The sequence below is a fragment of the Scleropages formosus genome, chromosome 12, assembly GCF_900964775.1.
Source record: "Scleropages formosus chromosome 12, fSclFor1.1, whole genome shotgun sequence".
Lineage (NCBI taxonomy): Eukaryota > Metazoa > Chordata > Actinopteri > Osteoglossiformes > Osteoglossidae > Scleropages > Scleropages formosus.
In genome coordinates, this window is record NC_041817.1 from 1,338,482 (window position 1) to 1,358,217 (window position 19,736).

General features: G+C 45.7%; 1 protein-coding gene across 8 annotated transcripts in view; it reads right to left on the reverse strand.

The window, feature by feature from the left end:
* The window catches only part of LOC108927934 (protein TANC1-like), a 109,676-nt gene that overhangs the window by 31,516 nt on the left and 58,424 nt on the right, over positions 1-19,736 (reverse strand). For all 8 annotated transcript variants that reach the window (XM_018741597.2, XM_018741598.2, XM_018741595.2 and 5 more), the window contains 4 exons: positions 15,797-15,945; positions 13,218-13,407; positions 9,447-9,728; positions 831-953 (listed from right to left, as the gene is read on the reverse strand). In XM_018741597.2, the coding sequence (XP_018597113.2) occupies positions 831-953; positions 9,447-9,728; positions 13,218-13,407; positions 15,797-15,945 (744 nt within the window). The remainder of the gene's footprint in view (positions 1-830; positions 954-9,446; positions 9,729-13,217; positions 13,408-15,796; positions 15,946-19,736) is intronic.

The following is a 19,736-nucleotide window of genomic DNA, read 5'->3' on the forward strand; positions in this document are numbered from 1 at the left end:
ACAACACATATCAAAACTTTGCTTATGTTGAATCTAGTGACATTTCTGTGTAAAGTATAAATCTCACCATCTACATTCTAGCATTTTTCCCCATTTCTAGACAACTAGCAGAATAGGAATACCCTAAGGCTTGATATAAAACGTTAACGTAGCCTGTAATCCTTGTCAAAACACCACTGTGATAAATGAAAATTGTCACAACGCAATACATAATGTGTTTAAAGGCCACAGAGCTGCTCAATAATGAAAAAAGATTACAACATTTTTCAAGTGTTGTAACAGTCTTTGATGTGTACACCATTTACTATAGATAGCCCTGCAGTGCATCATGGGAAGTGGTGACAAGACAATCGCTGTTATTTATTTCTGCTATTGCAGGTGTTCTAAACCAAGGGTCCATAGATTAGCTTCAGGTGGGCCATGAAAAGGAGGCTTGTTTAAATATAACAGTAAATAGAAGTTTAATATTTTCATTTTTAATTTTTTACTACTACTACCTGGGACATAATGCTATGTGATGGCAGTCAAGTGGTGATACATGAAGCATGAAATCACCTACTTCACAAAAACATCTATTTTTGCCAAAAATATTATTCTTTTATTCAGTTTTCAAAGAGCTAAAATCTTCCAAAAATCCACACAAAACATCTTAATTGAATTGTCACACTGGCAGAGGCTTAGAAAATAAAAACACATTTCAGTAGTCTGGAGAGCTTCTGCGATAATTAAGCTGTCAGTATTAGTGGTCATTGTGCTTCTCTAGTTTTCATGAACACACACTAAAGGACAAACACAAACCGCTTCCTTCCCTGGAAGTCACAAGGTATTACCTTTGGTGTCGTGCGGCACCCTCCCTCCGGTGCTGTGCCAGGGAAGGCGGATGGAGGTTCGCAGTGGAGTGTTGCGTTGCTCATCCAGGTAGCTCAGGTCTTCCAGCTTGGTCGAACTTGTTGCTGCGGTCAGGGAGTCAAAGGGAGGCATTTAAGAGTCGAGGAGAAGTGGAGGCAAGAGCTGTGATAAAAGTGGAGACCAGTTTCACAGAGGCCTCTAGGTGTGATGGGATACACCACACGCTCCCAAAACCTATAGACACACACAGCAAGTTTCCACTGTCGTACAAACGGAGCGAGGTCCTCTTGCAACACCGAAATACTCAAAGTTCCACGAGAACATTAATAAGAACTAGAGAGACAGAGAGAACTACATGGATAGTAGACATGAAGGCACAGACACAGAGTGCAGCAACTGTGAGCAGTCTGCAGAGCCCAAAGACAGAGCAGCTGGAGCAGATTCCAATCAAGGAGGCCCAGAGATCATTGAGAGAACTGACACCAAAAGCTAAGGGAGATTTAAGGAACAAACCCCGAGGGTTGTGCCCATTCATTTTCTCTACACACACCAGTCCACGGAGCGGCTGAATAACAACATCACCATGGCGACCCACAGGTCCCACTGAAAGGGAGACGAAGCTCTCGTTTTCCTTCACCTACAGCCATCAGAATGGGGGGGGGTGTCACTCACTTCCCTAACTTATCTTGGACACCGTGTTTGGTCAGACACCCCTAAAGCTCCACTTGCGCTCTCTCTCTCACACACACACACACACACACACACACACACACAGAGAGAGAGAACTTCCAACCCCTGACACCAGTGCAATCAGAGTGACAAGATGCAGAAATTCTTCCCCACGAGCATCAAACATGAAAATTCAACAAGCGATTCTTGTCACGGCATACGGGAGACTGCAAACCCCCCAACCCCCCCCGCACCGGCAACCTGTTTGAGTGGGATGCCTTCCCAGGGATCAGAACATACAAAGCAAGGAGGTACTCACAGTCGGCTGGCTAGTTGCCGGTCCAGCCGCGGAGCAGGCATTTAAAGGCAGTCGTCCTCACGCGCAACAGCAAGGCGGCCGACACTTTGCGGACCCCCAGAGAAACCTTCCTGCAAAAGCTCGCCTGGACACCGAAGGGAATCTTCCATGCTACTGCTCCCACCCATGGCTGTTGACAGCATTCAACTCCTAATTGGACTTGGCAGCTAGCAGGCGTGGATATCAGCGTTTCCACAACATTAGCATTCGGCAAATGAATGGCAGAGCGGAGGACCGCTGTCCCTTCCTTTCCTTCCCGAGAGAGGAAGCGAGAGAGAGGGAGAGCGAGGCGGGAGCGCAACAGAGAAGGGTGAGCAGCCGGGTACGGGGGGGAGGGGGGGCACTAAGATTTCGTGAAAGAAAAGGAAGATGTGGGATAAGAGCAGTGCAATAAGTAAAAAGGCCAAATAAAAGGCAGGGACGCAGCCAGAGCTCCACCTGATTACAGTGTGCACCGGGCAAGCAGGGAATTAATCAATGGTTTTCCCAGCTTAGTCTCTCTCTCTCTCCCTCTCTCTCCCCCTCACACACACAGACGCACACACAGCCACACACAGATATATACACACACAGCATGAGAGATGGAGAAAGAGGGAGAGGGTGGAGCTGAGAGGAACAGGCAAAGCGAAGGGAGGGGGACAGAGAATGATCAAGAGGGAGGGAGAGACCCGCCGGTGTAGGACGAGTCCAGGAGGCAGGAATGAATGTGTGATGACAACTGGAGGGTGTGAAGCAGGAAGCCCATGAAGAAATGTTACTGCTACACGGCGGCAATCTGATGTCCAGCGGCTGCCAAAGGGCTGCCCTCCTTGCCACGTTCGTTGGGAGATGGTGGACCCCACCCTACCACGATACAATAGGAGTCACCGCCTTCCTACTGAAACACTTTCTTTGCCAGCAAAACTAGTACAGTACAGACAATTCCTCAAACTTGTCCTAGTACATCTCGATTGAAGATGGGTTCCGGTAATTAAATGTGGTTTGGCTCTTTCCGGCAAGAGGTTTTTTTTGTTGCTGAAAAGAAAATATTGCCTTTCTCTCTACAAACCAACTATCAAAAAAACCCAGCAAAAAGCAGGTTTCTCCTCTCTGGATCTGATGTCCTATCTCCATTTATTTAGAAACCCAAGTTTTCCCAGGGTGCTAGCTGGTGTTTACATCCCCATCACTGTACAGATGTTTTCTCTCATGCAGCCCATGGGAGCGAGCGACCCTGAAGTCCGCGTGTCTTTGCGCGCGTGTACGTGTGCGGCAGCTCCAAAGCACCGGTCGCACGGATCTCGCCCTTCCGACCGACCACACTTCTGCCCACTGAGCTTGCTGTCCTCTGTTTACGTGGTACAAAATCCTGAGCAGCTGTGCAAATGGGGGAGGGGAGCGGACTGCCCCCAAAGCACTGAGAGCACGGAACAGTGCGGTGTCCAGCTACCAGTGACTTAAACACAAGTCTGGCAGGTAACCAGCAAACCGGATTACATGCCAACTCTTTGCCAGCAGGCACGAACTATGTACACAAAAGCTTTAAAGTGATACCCACACAGTCAGCCATTTGTTTCCAAGAACAGAAAATTCACTATTTATGCAATTTGTTGGATTCCTATGACACTGAATTAAAACTGAAAAATTAAAGCTCTCATCTAGATTGCAAACCCTGAGCAAACAGAAACACTCGGGCATCACCTTCTTCCGAGCATAATGTGCAATAATTCCGCTTCCCTTCATCTGATCAAAGAGTTAAGCGGTATTGCGGGATTATGTAAACAGTTGGTTGACCCAGGATTGCCGCGACCATCACTAGAGATGGGAACGGGAGGGGGATCCCCAACCCCCCCCCAGACTGCTCCCCTCTGTGTATCATCGTGGGACACGGAGGTGCCGACTCCAACCGCAGCTGTGCATACACCCAACACGGTCCCTCATCCTTCTTGAGACACCCAAGTGACTCTCCGCAGATTTTACCCGAGGACCATTGCGGGTCGAATGAGGGGATCAGCCTTTTTGGGTTCCGTTGAGTTTCGGTGAACAACTTGCACAGTCCATGCAAAACAGAACTTCTGCAAGTGGAATTCTCAACGACCGGCAACGACTAAATTCCGTCAAGAGCCGACACCAAAAACAAGGCGCAGGTAAAAGGGTGGGCAAAAATTTACGTATGTTCACATGCCAGTGGTGTAGCAGTACAGTGACACACAGGAGCTGGAATTTGTAGTTTCCACTGAGAATTCCTCCCCCCTCCCCCCGTTTTTAAACATTACCTCGGTCTTTATTAGGATACAATTTGCTAAATTAATTCAAGACTCATGGCACAACAGCTGTGCCACACTTGGGACTGGAACACACACACACACACACACACACACACACACACACACACCCCTTTTAGGCTTTGAGAACGCAGTCTTGCTCCACACAGCAAAAGCTGGTGTGATTAGTACTCAAGCCCTGCAGAGCAAACAGGAGCAGATGGCCAGCCCACTAGAGCGTAGAGCATCGCATCCTTCCAGGACGAGCGACACCGAGATGAATGCTAAATCGACCATTCCAAACCGGACCGCGTCGATCTGAGCGGAATTCATCACAGAACTTTCGCCAGTACAGAACTTTCCAGGGACAGGTATCGTTTAAATGATAATTAAAGAAACCTTTTATGACTGAAAAGAAATACGTTGGATTGCTGCAGAGTGTCACTCAACCATCAGACAGTCTGTGATATTACTCTGGAGGCAAGAAGAGAGTCATACCGGGTGGGAGAATGAAGGGCTAGACAGTGACGCTCAAACAGAACAGCGATTGAATGCTCAGAAGTATCATGAAATGTCAAGGGGCTATATGCTGGAAATAAATCCTAAAACATTTGTGACAGACAAAAGCAGGCAAAGAGGAATGGCAGAGAGAATGAAGCAGCACTGAATGTGAGGGTCATGTCAACCAAGTACGCTGGTGCTGAACACGTTACAATAGAGCAGCATCAGAGCAGTGGGTGGCCACAGCATTGGGCTGAACCGGCCCCTTTAACCATGCTGCGTTCTCTGGGCCCAGCAACTGTGACCGAGACTTTACAATGCGAATGCCAATTGGGCATATGGGTAAAACCTAGAGAAGAGACAGGGTGTTCTACCTGAAAGCTTGCGGCGTCACGTTTCCATCAGCATTACCCAACAGCGAGGCAAAACAGAGCCAGAGAACCATCCGTGTGACGGACTGGGCAACTTTCGGCTGGACGCTGCTACGGCGGAAGGAAAGACGCTGGTTAGTGTTCACCACGCCATAATCCGAAAACACTTCCTGGCCAACTCTCCACTATTGTGATGGAGGAAAAACTGCTCAGCACAACCGTGCCCATGTCATTGTTTTGTTTACTGTAGCACAGATTTCCTGTCTCTCTCTCACCGAATGCTATGGCCTGAGGTTTTATCACATGCCTCTTATTTACAAAAATAGGCAGTGCAGACCTGAAGTCTGAAAAGTGCTGCCTTCCCATTTCACGAAGTATGTGGAACATTCGCGTTTAAAGGCCACGTGAAAAAAAGCTAGACAACTTTCGTAAAAGTAGTCAGTACAGCACCATGAAAATGTACAAATTTTTCCACACGTAACAGGGTACTAGTAAGTTCTCACTGAATAGGACAACGTGTGCCCTTCCTCAGGACCAAATCAAGCTACGGTTTTAGGGGAAAAACCCAGCAGAAAACATGTATGCAAAAACGAAAAAAGACATTTCTTTCAGCTACACGAACGGCTCAAAGAGCAGCGGGAGGCACAGCGTTCAGCAATGCCGCCTTAGACTCAAAAGACCCAGGTTCGACTCCCACCTCCTTTTGTAGTGTCCTTGAGCAAAGCGCTAACCCTGAACTACCCAGCCATTTAAATTGGTAAATTGTTTTAAGTAACTTAACACTAAGTTGTTTTGGAGAAAAACGAGCTGAATAAATGTAAATACCCCACAGCAGCAGGGTTGGGCACCATAGCACATGATCACCCAAATTTGACACATCAGAATACCGAATGACTGCTGCTCTGTCACTCATTCAGACATGGACCTTCTAACTGGGAAGTCTGCATGCTAAATGCCAGAACATCTACCACTGAGCATTAGTCTCACAGCCAGCACGCTGTCAAATCCACAGTCGGACAGGCTCAGGTGGCGAGAGTTTTGCATTTGATGGGGTGCCATGGAGCAAAGCCCCACGCAATGCCATGCCAGAAGCTGGGACATGGTTTAAAACAACCACGTCATACTCGCTGAAGGCAGCAGGCCTGCAATCGGATATTTTCAATAATGGTTTTTCATAAGAATGCAAAGCATGACGGTAACTCGGTGAATATGAGGTGATACGCCACGTGGGGTTAGACAACGTTTTGCTAAATCTTAATGACGCAACGAGTTTAAAAATAGTGTTGTGCTAGGAATCATGTAAACAACGGGAGTCTACCGGTACCCTATTATAGGCACCACTGCTGTCGTCATTTCTTCTCTAAGCCAAGGCTAACAATGCCACCTGCTTTTCCCATTCATAAGGGACGCCCTCACTCATTCTATAACCTTTGCCATCATCCCCTTCTAATCTTAACTCCATGCAGCCGTATCGTTGGAACTAATCTTCAGAGGAAGGTATGACATTGGAACCCACTCCCAATGACAAACGGTTGAAAGAAGAGAAACATCATAACACCATGGAATCTTTGTTCTTTTGGTCCAAAGAAATTTTTATATGTGTAATGTGTTATTAGATTAAGCGACCCAGACTGTCACGCCCCAGTTGTTTTAAGGTTGAGAATGTATTGATAAATAAAGTCAGCTCGTGCAGCCATATGACGATTTAACAACGGATATTGTAAATGGCAGAATCTGTGGCATTAGAAACCAGCGGCATGAAAGATGTACATAAAACTGGTGAACGGAGATAATGCAAGCAATGATACGACTATTGATTTTTACAGCTACAAAACAGGGGACTCGGGGACAGTGAGAAGGCGGGGGAAAACAAGCGAGCGGAGGGAGCACTCTGGATACTGAGTCCAGATGAGACCAGCTGTGGCACAGTCATTCTAAGGCAGAACACATCCACATGAAGCTGATATCTGTTACATTATGGGTGCAAAGGGTGGGCAAGGTTAGTAACACGTTATGAAATCAATACCGACTCTGAAGAGAGTGTGTCAATGTTTAATTAAAGGGCTTTTTCCCCCAATTTCCCGACTCCTGGGAAAGGGGTGTAATTACATCGATGTGTTCACGCCAGTTTCCCGCAGGAACTATACATGTGTGTCCTGTATCGCCATGGCACCAATATAGCTGTGTGCATCTGTAATTGCCACCATGCTGCCGAAGCGATACTACGGGGGAATGCCAGTGCGCTTGGCGATGCCAGGAGAGGACATTCAATAGGAGCAACAACAGTGAAGTGCACTTGACGAAATGCAGATTCTTGACAAACTGAACATTAATCACATTTTTATTCAGAAAATAAACAGCTATGACATGACGACGATTCGTGATGATGATCACAATGATGTACGTTCAGATTTTGTATTATTTTTTATTTACCTGCCGAAACACTTTCAACCGGTATAACCTGTCATCCACTTATACATAATTATTTTGTCCTTTGTCCAGAGACTACATCTCTTCTCTCCCTCCTCTTACACGAATCACACAACATACTATTATGCTCTTCCCAGAAGACTACTGCTGCACATCTTTCGGCACGGCAATGCCGATCGATCAAGGGCAGCATTACCGAGGGCTCAACTACCGCACAGACCTGAGGAAATCAGTTCAACTGAATCACAGCAGGAATGGACACTAAAATATGAAAGTAAATTGTTCTTTCCAGAAGGGTGCGCAGCGGAAAGAGACTACCGAAAGGTGACGCACAGCGCAGCTACACGCAGATTAGCCGACACCGACAACTAGAGCTATCAGTGAGGTCAGCAGCTGAACCGGATGACAGCCGAAGGCTCTTTCTAGAAACAAACAGGCTAACAGCTCTACGGTACAAAGTCTAATCACAGCCATACCGTATAGTACGCACATTTATAAAGAGAAATGTTCTCTACAGCTTACACTAACCCATCAAGGTTAGAGTCAAAGCCATGAATTTAAGGCAGCTCTTCTCTTATACTCTTATCTAAATGGAAACCAGCCAACGGTACAGAAACAGAAAAAACCAGCCTCGTTCAAAAACAAACAGGGATTCACAAAGCCGTATCCCGGGGCATTTGGCAGCGAAGGTTAATCTGTGTCATGACTGAAGATGTCCCTGAGTGCCCTTGTCATCCCACTTAGAGGCCATAGTAACCAACCATAAAATTAGAGGTGTGAATCCAGCATGTCTCCTGGAGGGCACCGCCGCACAGCAGCGACATCTCACAGACACCTGCCTGCAGGCAAAGCAAGGCCACACATTCAATGGATTTCTGGTTTTATGAAGTCGCCAAGCTGTTCTAGGTTCGCTGCAGCTCCTGGAATATTTTCTCTTACGAGTTTTGTGACGCTCAGGTCTACATATAACTGAAGAAACATGCACAGATGTACAGCATTCAAGATGTTATGCAGCAGCTCAATCCAACAAGGTGACAGACTTGCCAGCATTCGATTTTTTTTTTTTTAATATACTGCAAATAAGCAGTGCATGTTACATAAACAGCTATAAAAGTCACAGAAATGGCTGAACAGATGAAAACATGCATTCTGCAGATTAATGGTTAAATCTCAAAAACACAAGTGTACAAGAATCTCTGGGCTCTGTATTCTGAGTGTTTCTGGCAATTCAAAGAACAGCAAAGAATGTGCTTCTGCAATCAAACCAGACCATTTTCCCCGATCGACAGCTTGTGTAAGACAACAGTGGATGAACCTCATAGAGGTACACTTAAATATTTAGTTATCTGGAATCTGCAGACTCGACTGCTACAGCAATACCACAGCAGGACAGGCTGAAGAGCTCAGTATTGGCTGGAGAGAGAGAGACCCCAAACAGCTGTCAGATCCTCTAACTGAAATCCAACTGCAGAGACTGCAGGACTGTAGACCTTGGCAAAACTGCTGGTTGCAGGAGTTCCACAACAATGAACAGCTGCTGCCGCTGCCACTCTCGGACAGCCTTCCGTGAAGGTTATACCTATCCGTTACCTCTTCGCTCTGCATGGTCAGAGGCACGTCCAGCAATACGGAGAGAAAAAGCAAGTCCTGGAGGCCTCCTGGAACTAAGATCAGCACCACAGTGGAGATGTGCCTGTTTGTTATCATCCAAACCACCCAGGGGCTTCATCAATAGCCTAGAGAGAACACTTCCTCTTTATTCATGGGGTTCTGCAGACTTAACAGCAAACACATGCTGCATCAGACTTTATTTAGAAAAGGAGCAAACTACTGTGTGAAAATATACAGGAAGGAACAAGAGCCCACAGTCTCCACAAAACTAATTTCAGACCCAGTAATACAGTATAATGATCTGATTTAGTGCAGATAAACCCATGGTGCTATATGAGTGATCTGCCACCATAAACACCAGTTAGTGAGGACCAGCAGAGCTGCAGGAGATCTGTTCATGATCGCTCCACTCACCTGCAACTGAGTTGGGGCGTGGCATCACTGGGGGGGCAGAGGAGCTGTGTGGGGGGTACTGAATAGGCCCCTGCACAGGGGGTGCTGCCAGAACCCCGAGATCCTCCTTGCTGGCGCCCTCGGGGAGCCCTGGGAGATCTTCCTCTGCCACAGGAGAGCAAGCGTCCGGCCGCGAAGAGTGTGCCGTGACATAGTGCCCGCCATCCCTCAAGCTGCCCTCCTTGCTCCGCTCCAGGCTGGAGCCACTGCGCTCATCATTCTCAGAGGAGCTGGTGATTGTTGCTGTGAAAGTGACAAAAAGAGGAGATGGTGAGGCACATACTATTAACAGCATTACCGGATTCTTGTAGCATTTTATTTTTTGTCTCCTTTCACATCATTTTCAAAGGTTCTGACATAATGTCAGAAGTTCCAAGTCCGATTACAGCTAACCCATATTTTCCAGATCTTACCAGCCAGTTTGTGTGAAACTAATGAAAAGAATCATCTGACAGGAAGAGGGTGATATCCCATTTCAATTCCAGCATTTGATATGATTATGAGGACCTTTATAGCCAGTCTCCTCAACTGCAAGCACTCCTGTACCCTATACAGTATGCTAAGTAATGCAGCTCTAAAGTAATATGGATTCACTTCAGCTTCAGTCGCCAATCTTTGCTCTGGTGATGGAGTTCACTCCACTCCAGCACAATGTACCAGTAGAAATGATTTATTGATGACATTGATTTTTCTAGCTAGATAATTGGCTGAGGAACAATGGAAGACGCAGCTGAGACACCGAATTCAATCTGTATGAGTCAAATAAAATTATTTTATTTCATCCAGGCCTCAGAGAGAGGTTCTCTCAACAATTCCTGTACATGAAGTCTGAAAAATAAAAAATTTTCAAAGATTTCTCACTCCTATGTTCACCTATACTGAGCAGTAACCAAGGTGTATTCTTGTGATTCACGTTATCAAAGCAAAAATGAACTCTAAACTCATCAGAAAGTTCTCTTTAACAGGTTAAAATGCTTCCTTCCCTGTCCATCTTCAGAGCTTGGAGATGATTTTGTTGTGACCTACACTCTAACCCCACTCTTAACTTTTCCTTACACACATAGCTAAATATCATGACAACAGCCTCAAATCATATGCATCAATAAGTACATTATACACCCTGCCACTCAGGTGCTATCTATTTTAAACTGGAGGAATATGGAGATGGGCTCTGAAGCCAGCCAACTCTTAGTCCTGAGTTCCCTCGTCTCTTCCACTTTCGAGTCTACTGAACTACAAAGGCAAAGCAGCATCAATTGCTCCCAGGTGCCAAGATGTCACCACCATAGATTCACCCTACCTCTGACTTAATTCACAGCCAGGGAAATATTTACAGAGAATTGCTTCCATCCTATGTCCTTTGCTTACTAGTAGATTTTGCTTTAACAGAATCAGAAAACAGAAAAATCTTTAAATCGTGGAAGCTGCTAGCTAGATTGCATCGATTCCTTTGGTGAAGAGTTAGTCCTGAAACATAGCAGGACAGCTTCCTTCCTCTGGCTTGAAGCAGGAAGGAAAACAGCTTGGTAACAGCAGTGCTTTACTATCATGAGTACAGTACAGGAGTTGGTGTGAATAATTTACATGCTATAATACGACTCTAGGGGCTAGATATGAGTTACCATTATTGATTACACCAATCAGCCACAACATTAAAACCACCTGCCTAATATTTTATAGGTCCCCCTCCTGCCGCCAAAACAACTCTGACCCGTCGAGGCATGGACTCCACAAGACCTCTGAAGGTGTCCTGTGGTACCTGGCACCCAGACGTTTTTAGCAGATCTTTTAAGTCCTGTAAATTGCGAGGTGTGGCCTCTGTGGATCGGATTTTTTTTTTTTTTCCCAGCACATCCCACAGATGCTGGATTGGATTGAGATCTGCGGAATTTGGAGGCCAAGTCAACACCTTGTGAACTCTGTCATGTTCCTCAAAACATTCCTGAACAATTTTTACAGTGTGACAGGGCACATTATCCTGCTGAAAGAGGCCACTGCTGCTCGGGAATACCATTGCCATAAAGGGGTACATGTGGTCTGCAACAATCTTTAGGTAGGTGGTACATGTGATGAATGCCAGGACCCAAGATTCCCCAGCAGAACATTGCCCAGAGCATCACACTGCCTCCGCCGGCTTGCCCTCTTCCCAAGTGGATCCTGCTGCCATCTCTTCCCCAGGTAAATGATGCACACGCACCTGGCAGTCCACATGATCTAAAAGAAAAACGTGATTCATCAGAGCAGGCCACCTTATGCCATTGCTCCATGGTCCAGTTCTGACACTCACGTGCCCACTGTAGACACTTTCGGTGGCGGACAGGGGTCAGCATGGGCACTCTGACCAGTCTGCGGCTATGCAGCAAACTGCGATGCACTGTGTGTTCAGACACCTTTCTATCACGGCCAGCATTAAGGTCTACAGCAAATTGTGCTACAGTAGCTCTTCTGTGGGATCGGACCAGACTGGCTAGCCTTTGCTCCACATGCGTATCAATGAACCTTGGGCACCCATGACCCTGTCACCAGTTCACCGGTTGTTCTTCCTTGGTCCACTCTTGGTAGGTACTAACCACTGCATACCAGGAACACCCCAGAAGACCTGTCGTTTTGGAGATGCTCTGACCCAGTCTAGCCATCACAATTTGGCTCTTGTCAAAGTCATCAAATTCAAGAACTGACTGTTCACTTACTGCTTAATATATCCCACCCCTTGACAGGTGCCACTGTAACGAGATAATCAATGTTGTTCACTTTACCTGTCAGTGGTTTCAATGTTGTGGCTAATCAGTGTATGACAGCAGTGTAATCACTACAGCTGGAGAGGCAGATACAGGTTTCCCCCCTCCCATCTTCAGTATATCCAATGAGACCTAGAGGGCTCTTATTACAATCTCAGATTAATCGCTGTTTTAGACAAGGGAAGTAAATACATTGATCGGTGAGCCAGGTCACTGACAAACGTGTCTTAAGTTCTCTTCAACGATGATATGCAGGAAACAAATAAGATAAATATCCTGTGTCCAACTTTGACACCTCTGAAAGAGTTGAACTAAAACATTGAAATCTCCTTGATTGGTCAAGAAAGAACCGAAACCTTGAGAAATGACTACTTCAAAGAATCGCGGAAGATGCAGAGCAGCCTTATCAAAAGCAATCTTATTAACAATACTGTATTATGGATATAATACAAAGCTGAGCTAACTTTCCACTACCATTGCCACCTTATTGACAGAGTGCAGAGAAATTTATACTTTGACTTGTCTTCCTGTAAGAGTCTACAGCTTCCTACCACCCAATTTATTTTATATAAAAAACTTTGTGCAATGGAGGGTTATCATTTCTCACCATAGGAACAAAACAAATGGCACAGCAGCTGAGGTTCGCAGGGAACCATTGTATATCAATTACTACATATAAGGAGCATGGTGGATTGTGGGTAGTGGCGGCACTGAGGTCGGCATAAATGGTGGATGCTGAGGGTGCCAGGGACAGATTGAATTATTGCCCATGAAACACTGATGAGGCATGGGGCAAATGGTAGGAAGCTGTATGTGCTGATGAATGGACCAGAGATTAATTAACAGGGGACATGAGGAAAAGTAGGGCGCTAAAGGTAATGAGAACAGGGTAAATGATGGAACAGTGGAGGATTTATGGAGAGGCCCAAGTAGTCTGGTGCACACATGTTGAGCGCAGGTGGAAGCTGGGATGGTGTCGGCGCAACGTGCTCACCGATGATGCCACTGTCCTTGCTCTCGAGCGTGGAACTGGGGCTAGTGACAGTTCCGCAGGCGCTGGAGCAGTTGGCAGGGGCACGGCTAGTGCAGCTGTTCAGGGTGGAGCAGGGGCTGTCTCTGCTAGGGGAGGCCGTGCTACTGGTCAGCGTTGAGCAGGGGCTTATTCCTTGACTGGTTATTGTGCACTGGGGGAAGACAAAGAGGACTTTACAGGACCTCAATGAAGAATCCTGAGCCAGAAAGGTAGCTGTATTGGAATCAGTAACATGTGCAACACTAAATCAATGAAAAATTTTGCATGCAAAAGTTACAGAAAGTGTTGTGAGACATCAGTACCAGAATAAAGTAAAAGCTTTATTTTTCTTAGCTTTAATTTAAAAAAATAAATAAATAAAAGACCACTTTTCACATGCAGATGTTCCCCAAGGTACAATGGTCTGACTTACAATTTTTTGACTTTACTATGGTACGATAGCAATATGCAGTCAGTAGAAACCATACTTTGAATTTAGATTTTTTTCCTGGGCAAGCGATATGCGGTACGATACTCTCATGATGCTGGGAAGCAGCAGCGAGCCGCATCTGCCAGTTACAACCGATACTGTACAGTGTTCTGTGTTGCCAGCGGTTTCGTGGATACCCCCCATCAATGTTGTGTTTTGTGCATCCATCATGTCTACAAAATGTCCATTTGTGTCTCCTGCTACTGGTGAGGAGAAGAAGAAGAGGAGGGCAATTACTCTTGAGGAGAAACTCAAGATAACTGCCCAGTATGAAGGTGGCAAGCCTGTAATGGCCATCGCACGTGAACTTGGATTCTCGCTATGGACGATCTCGATCATCTTAAAGGATAAGAAGCGAGGATGTTCAGTAGGTTAGGTGTATTAAATGCATTTTCGACTTAAACAAATGAAGCAAAAACACATACAGCACAATTCCAAGAACACTGGACCCCTGGATTCTGCCGTTATTTCACACCACTGTTGACCCAGCCAGAGAAAAGTGTCTAAAAATTTCTATAGACAGCTCATTCTCATTTCCAGGGAAACCCCATTAAAACACTTCTTAATGCTCTAGTGTAAAAACAAAGAAAAGACAACTTACCTGAAGGATAAATGTGACCCATCCTTCATAGTGACATGTGAAAGTGAGAACAGTAGATTAAGCTGTTTCTCCCTACTGAGCTCCACTGAACCACATAGGGTCCACACCTGCAGGTCTCCTCTGCAGCCCCTTGTGACTCCTGTGCTGCTCTTGCAGTGGTGACTGTTGTACTGACTGCACTTGTAAGGAGGTCAGGGAGAAAGCATGGTGGCTGCGGTGGAGGGGTGGGGGACTGGTGGTATACCAGTTGCCATATCAGAACACACCTCACCGCAGGTCAATCTAAGCGAGAGTCTTGGCCTTTTCCATGTCCTTTACTGCATCCCGGTCAGTTTCCTCCCTCCCAACCCCTACACTTGACTGGTATCACTCAATATCACCACCAGCTCAGTACAGGTGGGACACCATGCATTATTTCATATTTCATCTCCCTGACTGATCCGTTTTAAAACATCATCAAGTCTGCAGCTGTAATCAAGTTGACGAAGCTCACTCAAGAAACACAATGCGTCTCATTCCACAGTCAAATTCAGAGCCTTTGGGTCAAGAATTTCAAATCTGACTACTGCCCAAATTGTCTCTTGCACTGTCATATCTGACAGTGCCAGCACACAAAAAGAAAAAGGCGTCACAGGAGATAAGAGCAGTTTCAAGTTCACATTCAGACATTTCCTGAAAATATGCAAAACGGTCCGATCACCTCAGGAAAAAAAAAAATGGACAAGAGGAAAATCGACTAGCTGTCCATACATAGCCTGGTTCAAGAGACTGCATCAAATTTACAGTAACTTATTACTACTTTCACCAACATATTTTGAACACAATGCATTAAAAAAAAAAAGAAAAAAGTTTTCTGGCCTTCTTAGAACATCTCTTCAGAAGAAGAAGAAAGGATATGCAATCATCTACAAGTCATTTAAGACCACGGATGTTTCGCCAAAATATGTAAAGGGAAAATATGAGTCGATACTGGAACCTGAAGACTTCTGTCCGATTAGCAGCCTAGTGAACAGGCCGACAACTCCGAGACAACCGTTTCTGCAAAGAAGTGCATACACTTCGACTTTAAGCCCAATTTGGCACTGTGCTACCAGTGGAGTTCAAGACACTACCCAGTAATGCACACAGCAGTCCAAAGAAGCACTGCATCAGCTTGACCACAGAATTCATTCCTGCTGCCTGAGCAAGATGAGCTGTGTCTGAAAAATCCAAGAGGGCAATGAAAATCCACATTCCCATAAAAATCTCCCCATTAGAAAGTTAACAGGGCAATGGGGGGGGGACTGAGAAATCAGAACAATCACTGCCAGTCCAATGGCTCCAAGATGTGCCAACAGGAGGAAAGATCTGAAATGCATCCTCTCTCTATCACACTCTTCCCTCTCCCTCTCCCTCTCTCACACACACACACACACACACACACACACACACACACACCTCCTTCTCCCTCAGCAGCTGTAAATTAAATACCTTCTTTTCATTCTTGTCTTCCATAGGTATGCGAGTGGTTCCTGGGATACCTTCTCCCAGCAAGAAGCCCAGCCTTGTCATCAGCTCTTGGGTGGCAGGGGAGGGAGAGGAGGAGGAGGAGGAGCCTGGCTCTCTCTCGGCTTGTGGCTCTGCAAGAGAAACGACTGAGGGTTAGCGCTGCGCAGACGGCCGGAGGGCGTGCGGAGACGGCTCAGCCCAGATCGCCAGGGCACAATGCAGGAAGCAGCTCGGCTCATTCAAAATGCGGACAGAGTTACAGGCTCACACCACACTTCAAAGGCACCAGGCGCTCAATCCTTGTTTACAGCTCAAGACACGCGGGTCCTGAATCGCAATGAGCAGAGGATAGGCTCATTTGTGGTGAGGCAACCCTCTGACTGTGGCGTTACTGTGCCAGTTACACAGAATAGGGAACATGGTATATCAATACACTTCTAACTGTGTCTTCAGGTTTTTGGCCTCATGTGCTTTACCTGAAAGCAAAACTCATGCTTCATCTGAAAATGCACTTTGAGGATTGATTACAACTAGTTAACGAAGCAACAAAATCTGTGAAACACTGTTGAAACCCCCCACCCAGGTGCATGAATACTGGACAACGTTCACCGCCCAAGTAAAAACAATAACATACGTGTCTTTGGCTGCATTGCAACATGTAAATCAAGTGCATGAACTTGGTTGATGCTCTCCTTTAGAGAGAACCAAGACTTTGCAAGGTCATTACAGACCATTATATCAGCACCAGTTGTCATCAGTAAGGCTTACAAATTTCGTAGAAGAATGGACCCTTAAAGAGACTAAGTGCTGCAGGCTTGTGGCCAAGCCTAAATGTAAAACCACCAAGCAGTGTTTATAACGGACGACACACGTTTTTGTGTGTATGCCTGCGAGAGAGTGAAAGATACCAAAATCTAGGTATCTAGGACCTTGGCCTACAGAACATTAACTTGATAAAGAAAACGTCATCCTAAGAAGAAGAGGCTGTTTGACACTGGTTAAAATTACAATGACCCTCAGTGACATTGCTTTATCTGCGTTTGTAGTTTCAAGTGTTTCTACAGAGAAGAAGCCAAGCATAAGACTGAGGCAGCGCACAATGATGAACAGAAAGCACCGAGGGTTTAAAACCAGGATGACGGAATGCCTCATTACTAAGTCCTCCCTGCAGGAATTAATAAGGGTTCACTCGACCGCAGCCCCCTTCCAGCTGCACATCTACCTAACGCCCTCCAGCTCATTCTTATTTCCCCATCTTCACCTCACCATGCTTTTTTCTTAGAACAAATGCTGCAACCAATTTGCATTTTGAAGAGTACCCCCCACCCCACAATATAGAAAATCCCTACTAAATCCAACAGCAGTCAGGTTCTTTACTGACCAAACGAAAATGCAGAAAACAATGAGAAAATATCGTTTTTGTATAATTGCATGCAGGACCTAGTGACGGAACAATGCAGAGTTGAAGAACCAGTGCATACTAAGAAATGACACGTGATGTGAAGAGCATCATCAGCAAGCTGCTAACAGGAGTTCCTCCACCTCAACACATGCTGATAACATCTATCAACAAAGCTTTCTATGTCTAATGTCAAATTTGTTTTAGAGAACCAGAAGACGGATGCAGGAATTCTCTACTTTTACGTACATAATAATCTTTTGAAATCTGTCTTTAGAGTTGCTGCCTTTGGACCCAAAAGGCAAAATTACCCAGCTGTACAAATCGTTATAAATAACCAACTACCTTAACACTGTAAGTTGCTTTGGGGAAAAGTGTCAGCTAAATGAATTAACGCAAATGTAAATGAAATAATTGTTTTTACCAAAAATCTATTTGCAACAGCATTCCAAAGTACCGTAATTCAAGGGAAGAAGCTACACACTGGCTTTAACTAAGGGGTGATAAACAACGAGAGGTGTTTTTTGAGGTAAAGAAGGTCTTGTGAATTTCTGAGAACCCATTTGTATGATGACATAAAACACTGAGTGCATCAGGGAGAAGGGAGTACACAGAACATCTTTACTTGCTCTTATTGCCATCAAACGGATGCTTAGATACACACATGCATCCCTGCGTTGCTTCGTCTTACCGGTGGTAAAGAGTGTCTCCGAGCGAACACACCAGCCATTCATCCACCCTGTAAAGGATGTCTTTTCTTTTTTTTTTTTTAAATGTCTAACATCCAAAGCCACAACTGGATGGAGCATTCTGGGAATTAATTAAGTTTGCTGGAAGAAAGAGCAAATTCCAGGCAGCCCTTTTGGACAGCAGAGCCCAGCCAATGAGGGGAAGAGCAAGGGTTTGCGGTGGGATGCGAGTCCATCTTTCATGGAGGCTTTTATCATGAGAGGCTGGCTAACATAGTCCCTCAGCAAATCCTCCAGAATGCTTAGACAAAACCTTCTTCCACTATTTCCCATATATAATGAGCAGTTGCTGCTCCCTGGGGATCGAGAGCCTTGCTGAGGAGCCCACAAGCGCAGACCTGGGGATCCGGCAGATGCGCCCAGATGCACTCATCCGTGGGTCCAGGAGACATGTCTTGCTGACCACCACGTGTGTTCACACACTCTTACCAGATGGAACCTCGTGAGGATCACGCCATGGAGTCAGATTTGTCCACGTGATGTCCCCTTCCCCAGGCAAAGACCTCACTAATGCATGTTTTCAGGTAACATCCATTTAGGGGATGAGATAACGCTGGCCCGCGACACAAACACCATTTCGAAAATTTTAACCCCTAAGCGTTTACTTTGTATGATACAGCACATCTGGGGGCAGGTGGCCTCAAAGCTACACTGCGACAGACACCTCCATCTGGACATTTCATTAGACCGCCTAAAGCGCTGCCAAGTGACAGGGTTTACTCAGGGACATTAATCATAATTATCATGGAGCAATGCTTTCAGCGAATCATTCTGCAAGCACAGGAAAATGTGGACTGGCTTACAGTAAGTCAGCCTCAACAAATCCAGCTGTGCTACAAAAATAAACACACTGTGGCTTTGTGTGCGAGGGACTTTTAACCGCTGGCTGATATCACTGTGCTGTCTGCGTTGTCTCCAGCACCGATTATGGCATGGCTCTGATGTCAGCACCAACCTTACAGGGTTACGCATCCCAGCAGAAATCAAAACTCATTTAAAACAGGCATTCTGTCACACTGATAAAATGCTGCATCACCAAATGGTTAACATACTAAAAAGCCTCAATGTTAATCGCTCAGCATACTTTTTCTATAGGGTATATCAGTAGCTAATAAAGGACAGCAAAATGTACAGTGGTAAAGAGCTCTAACCTATAGCCTGAATGCTGGCAGTTAAAGTCCCAGGACTGTCTCAGCTGTTGAATAAGGTTCACCTGAACTATTCTAGCGGCGCGGTGGTGCAGTGGGTTGGACCTCGTCCTGCTCTCCGGTGGGTCTGGGGTTCGAGTCCCGCTTAGGGTGCCTTGCGATGGACTGGCGTCCCGTCCTAAGTGTGTCCCCTTACGCCCTGTGTTGCTGGGTTAGGCTCCGGCTCCCCGCGACCCCGTATGGGACAAGTGGTTCAGATGATGTGTGTGTGTATGATGTGAAATATTCTAGAGAAACACTCAGATGTGTAAACAAGTACAACTAAGTTGTTCTCACTAATAAGCATCACAGCACAGTGCTGGAGGGTAAAAGAAACATCCAGATATGGAGGAAGTGTCTGAGGAATACACCGATTCCTGTGTTCCACAGTGTAAGTACAGTCAAAACCATAGTGGGCTCGGGCAATTTACCATTACAGAAACAGTGGTTTGTACCGTTGCAGAAAATACACTTACAAGATCCAGCACACTCAAAGTAGATAGCAACAACATTTTATCATGGACAATTTAAACTACACGTCAGAATGCTGTAAATCACCTTGGAACAAATATTCTTTACACTGAATT